The sequence below is a fragment of the Rutilus rutilus genome, assembly GCF_951802725.1.
Source record: "Rutilus rutilus genome assembly, chromosome: 25".
NCBI lineage: Eukaryota > Metazoa > Chordata > Actinopteri > Cypriniformes > Leuciscidae > Rutilus > Rutilus rutilus.
The window spans coordinates 22255098-22267096 of record NC_140229.1 but is presented as its reverse complement, the minus strand read 5'-3'; the positions used below and the strand labels follow the sequence as shown (position 1 = coordinate 22267096).

General features: G+C 36.8%; 2 protein-coding genes across 2 annotated transcripts; both read right to left on the bottom strand.

The window, feature by feature from the left end:
• Nucleotides 1-785: 785 nt before the first annotated feature.
• LOC311285104 (protein AMBP-like) lies at nt 786-7101 on the bottom strand. Its single transcript, XM_084400564.1, has 10 exons — nt 6442-7101; nt 5118-5263; nt 4889-4965; nt 4690-4806; nt 3458-3559; nt 3324-3370; nt 2699-2774; nt 1407-1574; nt 1016-1192; nt 786-937 (listed from the first exon to the last, which is right to left on the bottom strand). Exons 1-10 carry the CDS (start codon nt 6550-6552, stop codon nt 909-911), a joined length of 1050 nt encoding a protein of 349 aa, XP_084256690.1. The 5' UTR covers nt 6553-7101; the 3' UTR covers nt 786-908.
• A 703-nt stretch (nt 7102-7804) lies between these two features.
• Nucleotides 7805-11367, bottom strand: ptgdsa (prostaglandin D2 synthase a). Its single transcript, XM_084400567.1, has 7 exons — nt 11207-11367; nt 10532-10671; nt 9455-9531; nt 9258-9368; nt 9044-9154; nt 8132-8154; nt 7805-8004 (listed from the first exon to the last, which is right to left on the bottom strand). Exons 1-6 carry the CDS (start codon nt 11297-11299, stop codon nt 8132-8134), a joined length of 555 nt encoding a protein of 184 aa, XP_084256693.1. The 5' UTR covers nt 11300-11367; the 3' UTR covers nt 7805-8004.
• Nucleotides 11368-11999: the final 632 nt, after the last annotated feature.

Below are 11999 nucleotides of genomic sequence, written 5' to 3'. Positions count from 1 at the left end.
AATCTCACTTAAGATGGCGGAAAACCCTGTGAAGTCCACTTCGCAGTCCACTTACGGTCAAATGGAACGCACCTCCTGTCAAATAGAACGCACCTTAGGTCAAGTGCACTTAACTCGAAAGGGAACCAACGGATTTTCACAATACTTCAAACTAAACAAACCTCTGAATTTCTGTGCTTCGTCTTCTGTGATATTTATTCCGGCTTCTTTCAATTTCTGAAGAAGATCCTCCGTCGACAGCGTCAGGAGTGAGACAGCCATCATGGAATAACCGTCGTTGTTTGTGCACAGTCCCTCCCAACTTCTTCTCGCGCATAAAGTGCACTCACTGCGCGGGCTACAATCCCATTGGCTGGTCAAATGCGTGTACTCGAACTTTGAGGCAAAGTTAAAGTACCCCATATAATTTTAAATAAATGTTAAATAGTTTTCATATACGTTGCATTTAAAAATAGCTTTTGCTAAAAAGAGTTGTACATATGTATTTATTTTAATTCTAAATTAAAACTTCAAACTTATTTTATAAGTTAAAACAGCTATTATATTGCACAATTTAAAATTAGCCTACAATTAAAAATACAGGCCTACTTTATTACATTTGCTTTGTTTAAAACGTATCATCTTGATGCTCTGCATAATCATTAAAAGGTCATGGACTTGTGTACTGTTCAGAACCAGTGGCAGTCAGTATGGGCTCACTTGGCTCCAGCAGATTAATAATAAAAACAACAACAACAACAACAACCACAGCATCTTAAAATGTATAAAAATAAACTGCACAACCAGACAATTTAACAGGTTTCTATTTATTGTGTTAATGTTGAAGTAAATGCCTTTTGGAAGCAGATCCATGTTGCACTTTTCTGTTTTAAAAACGAAGTAATGCTCCTTTCTTATTCACACCATTCTCAGTTCACCGTGAGAAACTCGTCATCTCCTGCAAATCCAAAAACAAAAAATTACACAACAAAAAAATGTGTTGTTGTTTTCCCCCAGTGTAATGTGTGTGTCCTACCGCTTCTCATCATGACTCCACAATACTCCTCACACTCCTTCTGGCTGTAGAACTTGTTGCCATTGCCCTTGCAGCCTCCATATGTGAAGGACACACACTTTCCCGCAGAAGAATCGAAGGCCCACAGGGCTATGGATAATTTACAAGGACCAGCGTCCATAGGCAGTCTACAGGCAGCTAGATGGACAAAATACATATTTACATTTTTGATAAAACATTGTTTAGTATGTTTTTAAAGCCATTTTAATTACAAGGACTCAGGAAATGTCCTCTTTAACTATGTTTATGCTGTAATACCCATGTCATTATGCAAATTTGTGTCCTCATCAATCATATAAAGCGCACACACACACACACACACACACACACACACACACACACACACACACACCCTCAGTGCGACAGCTCTGCAGACACTCCTTTTCTGTCACAAAGTTGTTCTGGTTTCCCATACAGCCTCCATAGGTGAACATCTGACAGGTCATGATGGACGAGTTGTAATGGAAGCGCTGCATCATCCCGAAGCACGGACCGGAATCTGGCTCGGACTTACATGCTTCTACAGACACACACACACACACACACTCAGGTCACTGTACTGTAATCAAAGCAATATCAAACTCTAGTCTTTAATCATAATGTAATTATACAAGAAACTATATTTTTCTATATCAAAGCAATGCTCATTGACTTTCATCATTCCTCACTCTGTGTTCTCTTTCTCACGTAATAAAATAATGTAAAAACAATGTAAGATACACTACTGTTCAAAAGTTTGAAATCAGTAAGATTTTTGGTTTGAAAGAAATTAATAATTTTATTCAGCAAGGAAGCATTAAATAGCTCAAAAATGACAGTAAAGACATTTATAAAGTAGATCTTTCAAATAAAAGCTGTTCTTTTGAATGTTCTATTCATCAATCTTGAAAGAAATGCATCAGTTTCCACAAAAATCAGCAATATATTTCAGCAAAACTCTTTTTAACATTGATAATAATAATAATAAATGTTTCTTGAGCATCAAATCATCATATCAGAATGATTTGTGAAGGATCAATTGACACTGAAGACTGGAGTAATGATGCTGAAAATTCAGCTTTGATCACAGGAATAAATTATATTTTAACATATATTACAATAGAAAACATCTATTTTAAATTGTAATATTTCACAATATTACATTTTTTTACTGTATTTTTGATCAAATAAATGCAGCCTTTAAAAAATAATTGTGAAAAATAAATAAATAAATAATGTACATAGAGAGGGAATCTTTTTATTTTTCATAGTTTTATATATTTTTTTGAAGCCTACCCAAATCAGCAAGACACATTTCCTCAATAACCATCCAATCAGGAAATATATAACAAAAAAGTATTTTTTTTATTATTAATTAATTATTTAACATGTCTTTTTATGGCCTCAATAATTTTGTGATTACTACTGACATATTTACTATTTACATATTAAATAAAATGGTTACCATCCAGTCTCAAAACCTTCAAATATTCCCCAAAATATATAAACTTTCTCTTATACATTGCAAAAAAAAAATTTGTCATACGTTTTTTTTTTTTTTTTTTTTTAGCAATGTATAAAAGTTATTTGAGAACTACCCATGTATGAATCCTGATGGTTTCCTTCTACATATGAAGGAGGCCCATTAGTGGCAGTGTTACTCACCAGGTCCTCTGAACATGGGCGTGTCGTCGCCCGATCCCTCCTCAGGGGGCGCCACAACCACATTCCTCCTCGCCCTCTGTTATGAGCCAATCAGATAACAGCATCACTGGTTACACTTTATTTTACAGTACGTGTACTTGCAGTGTAGTTACCCAAGAAAGAAGTGGTAATATAAGGTAACTACATGGGTTGAGGTTAGATCTAGGGTTAGTGCATACTAGTGTCGGCACATGTATCTGGTACATGTGGATTCCACGCGTCCCAGATGTGGGCCGGATCTGGGCGACACTATGCTGCAGTCTGGGAAGTACATAGTATTTACATGCGGAACAGGACTGTAAAATAAAATGCTACCGGATTATTAATGAAGCTTCTACTAGTTAAACAAATAATTCAATCGAAACTACATTTCTGTCATTTACTCACCCTCATGGTTTGCTTGTTTGTTAGTTAATGAATGGCTTCAGTAGAGTTCACATAAGCACTTTTATAGCGACCAGTAAATTGTATGTTATCAGGATTTTAAAATTAAGAGTAACCACTACTTGAAAATGAAATAAACAATATTGATTGTTTATGCTGTAAGTATTGTTTAGATGTCTTGTGATGATGGCGAGCTCTTCACCTGGATCTGTGGCTCTGGTGTGACCGGCTCGACTGGAACACACTCCCCTGATGACACAGGACAGAAAGGCATAAATAATGACATATGGTCGGAATAAAAGGAGTGTTTGGCACTGGTCCGTGTCATGAGGATACCTTTGTTCTTTTTGATAACTATAGTGTCGTCACCCATTCCCTGTTTAGCCACCAGAGTCTTGAAGTCTTCGATGAGAGTGGACCGCAGTTGCATGCTACGTCCTACAGGGGGAGTATAACTAGATCATTATAGTTCACAAGCACAAACATGTGTTCATGCTGTCTATGTTCAGAACTGAACGCTGATTACTTACTGAATACTGTATTCTGCCTGATATTATTATATAGAAAATAATGAACGGTAGTTCTTCTGAATAAGTAATTACTACACGACAATTAAAAAGTTCTATATAGTATGAATGTAATCCCCATGTACTACATCCGTCATTGTCATGTGACCTTACCAGCGTCAGTTGCGTCACTTCACAGCTATTCACAAATCCTCTCTCATGGCCTCATGGGACACTGTGAATTCGGACACTACTCTTTTCTTATACTGCTTTTCGCCTCCCAGACAGCAACATATTGTCGGCCCAGATCCGGGCCACATCTGGTAGGCGACATGTGGATCTGGGCCGACACTATTTTGCTGTCTGGGCTACTATATAGCACGGATTTATGCAATTGCGGGTGCAGCCCATTAAAACAGCAGTAGCCTACCCCATGTTGTAGTCACATGACCACATATTGCATGTGAATGGCATTCATTTATTTAAAAATACTCAAGTTTTTTTTAATTAAACAGCATTTAGTTCGATGTGATGTAATTTAAACATACAGTAGGCTCATATAAGCTCTAAACATAGACTAAACACACACACATATAATGACTATGTAGTAGTCCATTCTATTTTGAACATAGTCATTGAACTAAAGTCATTAAGAGAGAGTTTGAGTAGAAACAAAAGATGAAAATCAAAGATGGGTGTCTTACCACACACTTCTTTGTCTCATACTGTTTTCGTTTGCATGTTAGCATTAGCATTTAGCTAAATTAATTGTTTGTTTCCATACATTTAAAACTTGTGGTGGCAACTTTGCCTCACATTCCTCGCTATTTTCTTCAACTGAAAGGCGAGTCATCGAACCATCACAAACTCCTTATCATCCCGTGTGGGTAATATTAGCGGCAAAAAAAAGAAGTAAAATCCCCAGAAATAATCTATAATGCATGCCCATATTTGGCATGTTATTTTTTAAAGTACTTGATTTGAGGTCAAAGCTCATCAAGAAATTATGGAAATTGTGAAAAAAAGTTGAAATGTTTCCCAAGAAGAAAAGGGTTGTTTTACCGTAGAGTTTCACAGATGTGGATTTTTCCCCGCCCGTTTTTTGTTTATACATCACCACCAGCGCATACTCATCGTAGTTCGTGTCAACCACATACGTGTCCACATCGGAGTTCCACTCTACAGGCCGAAAGACACCCAAACCACAGTCAGATAACAGTGACATGAACCGAGTGATTGACAGCTGTGGTGTTGTACCCACTGGCACTGTGGTAGTGAAATCTTCCAGGTGTTTTGGTCAGCTGATAATCTCCACTGATGGACTTACATGTGCCATGTCTGCAAAATAAACGAATAATACCGTCATATGGGTCTCAAGACACACAAGCTGCTTTTGAGGGTATGAAATGAAAGAAAGAGTTTCACACATTGGATGCATTGTTCCCTTGGTGTAATATTATTCTATTGTTAGTTGCATGAGTGTGTGTTACCTGAGGCCGATGCGGGTCATGCTGATGGTCTGAGGCGAGACACTGGACTGCTGGAGCTCCATCGAGTTGATGGATATCTCTCCCTTATGACGCTTGAGCCAAGAGCACGTGGATGCCATCGCAATCCCATACCATTTTCCCATGAACTTCCAGAGGTGGAGCGGAGGTGTCAGATTCGGAAGAGGGTCAATTTAGAGGTCAGTTAGATCTGTGGATCTCGAACCTTTTGACTTCAGGTTACCTACTTTCTTGAGTAGGCCTAACTACACTGTAAGTACAAGTACCGTAAAATAAAGTGTAACCTTAACAATTTTCATGCTTGTTTTGTCGTATGGATTTTTGTTGAGAAATAATAATAAAATGATCTGCATATTCATAACAGGAATGGAAAGATCATGGACTTTTCAGTTAGTTGTCATTTGTCACATGTTCCTTTGTTCAGTTTCCCGCCACTAGTCTGTCTCCCTGGTTGGTGGTGCAACAGGGCAAAATATTGCATAGTTATTTACATGTTGTGCAATAGCCATAAAGTCATTTAATGCAGATTTCACCTTAACAGTGGTGGTATATGGAAGGGAAAAAAAAGCAACCAAATGAACTAAGACCTATAAAGTAATATTACAATATAATTTTATTTGTTTGTTTGTTTTGTTAGCAATAGATTTCAACTGAACATTTTGCATAATGTTAGGTTGGTCGGCAGCACAAATGTTTTACATGTAAAACTTGTATTCAATAATTATTATATTAATAAAATGAATTATTATTTTGGCTATTTCATGATTTGCTTCTATTTGTTTCATGTTATGTTTTTTTTCTTCCTCAAAATACTGTATTTTAATTATTACAAAATGAAAGATTGCTCAAATGCAAATAACAAGCCTAATTTTAAACTGATTCATAATTTTTTGTTTCATATTTGTTTCATGTTTAAAAGGTTGTATGTACTTTTTTGTTTTATATAAATTTTTTCCTCAAATAATATTTTATATTACAATATAAAATATTAGTAAAGTGCAAGGAAACCTTTTAAATACTTTTTTTTTTTTTAAAGTGGTGTTCTAAAATTAGTGTCAATAAACAATAAGTTCCCATTGTGATATACAGTGTGACCATTGGGGCATGTTGTCACAAAAGGTCAAAAGTCATTTTTCCCGACCAATAATGGTTGAAGTGTTCAATACATAATATATATGTAATCAATGCATTTAATTTTTTGTTTCTGTATAGAAATCAACTATATCGAAACTGTAAAAATTATGAAAACTTATCCTGGTCTCCTATGCATAAACAGTCTCTTAAACTTCCAAAAGGAAACACTTACCCGTTTTACATCAAAGTTCTCCTGGGTCTCGAGGACGGGCTCATCGGGCAAAGGCCCAGCATGCAACAGTCCCAGGAGGGGCAGCAGGAACACCAGAACAACACGCATCATTCTGTCTGTCTGTGATCCAAATGAAGTTCTGATCCCAAAGCCAAATGAGAACCACTACCACTCCATCCACAGGACATCGACCTGCAGGCCATGTGTGCAACACCACCCCCAAAACCAGTCCAACAAAACAAATAGAACAAAGTTCTTCTTATCGGTCTATTGACTCCAACCTGTGCCTTTTTGTTTTGGCTGAAACTCTGACAAATCACATGATTCTGTTAAATAACTGAATAATAGATTATTCCTACAATTCAGTAGCCTATGTAAGAGTCAAAAAGATTTAATCTTCAGTTTTTTTTGTTGAGTGACTTTGTAAAATGAAATAAATATATAAATATTGTCTGCTCTGCAACAAATAACATACCCTCACAGAATTCGATTTTTATTTACTATTACCAAACATCTGTCACAAAAAAAAAAAAAAAAAAAAAAAAAGGCATGTTTGACAGCTTGAGGCCGTCGATACACCAAATATATAAATAGGCTATAAATCCATTTTCGATGGCTCCAGACACGTCGGCGCTCCCGCCATCTTGGAATGGTCAGCGTGTTGTCACTCACAGTGAGAATCATTGATGCCACAACATCACAACTCCTGATTGGGAAACCGCCAAGATTTAAATTCCCGAAGAAAGGATAACCTTTCACAGGTGAGAATGTGTTGCTTTGTGTTTTTATCCGTATTTACACAAAATGACAGTTTTTATACTATGGTAACTTTTTAATGGTTTTACTCCTACTATTGTAACTTTTTAATGCCATGTCAGCTGACGCCTTCGACTTGCTGTATTATGTTAGTTTAACTAAATCATCTGCTGAAGTCTATTGCAGATATAAATATTCATACATGCATTAACTACGGTAGACGCACAGTCCACTTGCTCTCGAATGTTCACGGACCAGCTTTGACCGTTCCAATATGGCGGATGGCTTATATATAGCGGCCCATAGAAACAGCCGCTAATGAGGAATTTATGTATATATATCTATGGTGTACACTGGACCGCACATGTTCGTCTCAGAAGTAGCGCGAGCATTTGAAGTACGTCAGAAATATAACAGCGTCACTAATGGGTTCTGTTTGCTTTTTCGCGTCGCGCCGCTCGCGTCTGGAGTAGACACGGTATATTGAGACAATCTTTAGCACAAGAGGCTACTGTAACTGTAAACTACACACATTAACATTGCCACATATTTACACATTTACTTTCATTTCTGCTAAACTATAATGGCAGATGGGAATAACACAACGTGAACAAAAACAAGAGTGTTTTATTTTTTGACCTATTTCTGTATTTCCACTCTTCTGTCTAGGTTGAATGTTTTGTCAGCTTTATAGCACAGCAAACAAATGACTTCAGTTACAGTTTTACAAACGGACATCATTTTGGCACATTAAGGTAAGGATGTGTGTCGTGTGGCCTCCAGTCCAGCTCTAAATGGGATGAGGAACTGAAATAGAGACACATCAAGTGTGATGAGAAACACTATGAAACATTTCCAAACTGAATCAATACTAGTCAGGTTGTTACTGATGAGAAAATGGGTTTGATAAACTAGATTCAAAGCTCTCGCTTACCTAATTTCCATATGGACAGTCTTCTAAAATGAAAAGAAACAAAAATGAGAAATTTAGCTGAAAATACTACTATTTTAGACAATAAATAAAAATTTAAATGGTTTGTGAAGAAAAGTTCAGTCACACATCGATGATCGCTTGTTGTTAAGCAAATATTTGTGTCACTCTGTCATACATGTATAGTCGTGAAAGAAAAAGTATTTGGAGACTTCGGCCACACTTGTCTCAATATGTCTCACCGAGTTATCTGTAATATATCATTAATTCCAATCACGACATTGATCTAGCCTAATAAACCTGACATGTAGACTGCATGTATGATGACACCGATTGAATCGTAGGCTATGACACAAGTTAGTATAGAAGAATAAAACGTCCTCAGTATGTGCTAGAGGTAAACAAGTAGAGCAAGATGAATCACACTTCGGCAATTGTGTTTTTAATGTGCGGTGAAAAAAGAGAAGGAACGAAAGAGGAGATATGGACGCAGTCATGGATAGGGAAAGAGGCCAACTTGGCATGCCAGACTTGCAAATGGACCTTGAGATGAGTAGTTTTAAGTTTTAGTGCCATGACGTGTTGATCAATCCACCTTTTGTACCGTCATACAATGTGTACCGGGCATTAGAGCAAATATCAAACTATGTCAAACCAAGTGTCCTATTAGTGAACATGAGCCACCATTTGACAACTACAAATTTCCAAATACTTTTTGTCGTCAATTTGAACAGTATTATTTTATTCTTTAACCTTAAAGAACCTCTTTTTGAAATGTTTGGTTAGAAAAGTGTTCGTGTGCTGTCTTTCTTTAAAATAAATGGTTTGATATCGTGTTGTTTGATGCATTCAGACAGTTTTAAGCATGGCTTACGCGTCCAGGTAAAGTAAAGCTTGCAGGTGTGAGTGATTTACCTGTTTTACCAGCGGCTGGTGGAGTCAGGATGGACTCTTTGGAGAATCCTCGAGCTGTGGCGTACGCTCTGAACTTCTCCAACACATCCGCCCTCAACCTCTTAGTACGACCTACAGCCAAATTACAGGCCGTGAGAACAAATCAGAAGAACACAAACACCCTCCCAAGATGCTTTATGTGAGGAGTTCATGCTGTTGTTAATCTCAGGCTCACCGTAAAGAGACACTTGTGTGAACTCCTTGTTGATCTTCTTGTGTTTGAGGACCAGCGCATATTCAGTATAGTTCGTCTCCACCACAGTAACATCCTTCACCCTTCTATGACCTGCAGATGACAGTACAAATCTGAACTGGAGTATCATTTTCTCTCTGACTGATTCTGCTAATGTCTCATATCTACTGTTGACTCACGAGTGCTGTAGTAGCTGAATACGCCGGGCACAGACGTCTTCTCATAAACGTAGACCTTACGCTGACAACCAGAAGACCTGCATATAATCACATGCAATCATCACACAATGTCTGAGTATAATAATATAATATAATATATTTATAGTATAATTTTAGAAACTATTATTAACAACTTAGAGATATGAGACAAGAATCATCACAGTGTGTGAATAAAAGAAAAAATTAGGAATTAACTATGATATATGAGATAAGAATAATCAAACTGTGAATAAAATAAAATAATTTAAAACAAAAAATGTAATAAAAAATTAGGAACTATTCTAACTATGAGATCTGAGACAAGAATTATCAGTGTGTGAATGAATTAAAATAAAGAAATAAAAAAAATAAAAAAAATTAGGACCTATTCTAACTATGAGATATGAGACAAGAATAATCAAACAGTGTGTGAAAAAAAAAAAAAAATTAGAAACTATTCTTACTATGAGATATGAGACCGAAATTATCACAGTGTGTGAATAAAATAAAATAAAATAAATAAAAATAAAATAAAATATTAGGAATTATTCTAACTGAGTTATGAAACAGAAATGATCACAGTGTGAATAAAATAAAATAAAAAATAAAATAAAACATTTGGAACTAAATGAGACAAGGATTATTACACAGTGTGTGAATAATAAAATAAAATAAAAGAATAAAACAAAATAAATTATTAGGAACTCTTCTAACTATGAAATATGAGACAAGAGTCATCACAGTGTGTGCTGTGTAAGAACTATTATAACTTCATTGTGAATCAAAACTAAAACAAAATAAATGGCCACGTTGTGTCTGAAATGTCAGTTTCTCAATATGAATTTATAATAATAATATTAATAATAATGTATAAAAGCAATTTCACAGTCTAAAAGTGCTGTTGTTCTGAATATATTCAATTCTTAATTGGGTGAATGTAAAATACATACGTGTACTTATTATTATTATTATTCTTTTAACCTGGTAAAATAAAGAATGAATGAATGATATTATATTATTGTCTGAACACAGTCATAGGTGAACAGGAGTGTCCCTCACTTCAGACTCCACATGGTCATGTTGACGTCCCCATTCTCCTTTGGCTCCACTACGCCCATAGAGACAGTGAGTCTGTTCCTGTACGGCACAAAGCCTGGAGAGTCATAGGCCAGACCCACCCGATACCACTTCCCTGCAAACTGAGCAAACGCAAGAGGATACGCATCATTTCACAAGCATGTGCTGGAAAAAAGAGCAGAAATATTAACCCTGATTACTAATGTCCAGTCGGCGTCGGACAGCTGAACCGTGTGTAGTCTGTCTGTTCATTAACTGCCAAAACATTTGTCTCCGTGTCTCAAGGACCAACACTCTTCTTCATAAAGTCCCATGAAGAAGCCTGAAGAACTTGGCGGAAGTCAGATGTTTCTGGTTGCAACACTGAGCGAGTGACCTTTGCCCTGAGGACTGTTTGTCTGCACTGTCTCTGCTGTTAATGCAATCGCTGGCCCTGTAGAGCGTTACCCTCCTCAACTCATCCACAGCTTGTCCATGTCAGTGTTTCAGCCTTTAAAACAACAACTCAAACAAACCTCATATATCCAGCTGTTTAACTTCAAGACAACACCAGCCTGCTCTCACTTTTCAAGTTTTGATACTAGTCCAGAAACTGCAGCATGACTACTACTGTCCTACAGAGAAAGGCAACCAAAAACGTAAGGCTAAAGTTCTCACCCTCTGAAGGTCAAAGTTCTTCTGCGGCTGGACTCCGGCGTTGATGCCTGTCAGGAGCATCAGCAAAAAAATGGTCACCAAGGCGATCTTCATGGTTACGTTGTAGAGAGGAACACAGCCAGAGATTGTGGACTATTCAGTGTGCCAACCGCATTAGCTCCGCCCCCTCAACAATCCAGCCAATCGTACGCAAGAACACACACCTAACAGAGGGACCATTCATTGAAGGCCATGCTTGAAACTTAAAAATATAAGATTTCCAGCCCACAAAGTCAAATCAATGTCCCTTTATGAATCTTACTTAAAATGACTAAAACGGCAACTAAAAAAAAAAAAACCACCTCAAAATAACACGGCTTCACATTCAGAGTAAACAAACAGGAGCAACTGCAGAGAATTAATATATTTTTTATTAATATGGATTCTTGGATGCCATTGTTTTGAAAGAGCATGATTTACAGCTAGTCTTTAAGACAAGAGGACTTCAGTGTGACGCGGCACACCTCACACACCTCCTCTACATAAACACACACACACACACACACACACCACCAGCTCATTCATAGTTCCCACCTCTGCATGTTGTTCCTGAGTACTGAACAGAAATAGACAAAACAAAAGTGCATTTATGATCAGTCTTTTGAGAACGGTGACAAATCTGTACGGTTTATAAACAAAACTGTTTTAGGGAAATCCCTAACTAACAAAATGCAAGATCTTCATTGGCTTTGGTGCTCAGTAAAACAAGATAAAAACAATATAACTTATGATGCTTAATGGTCCTTTGTAGCTT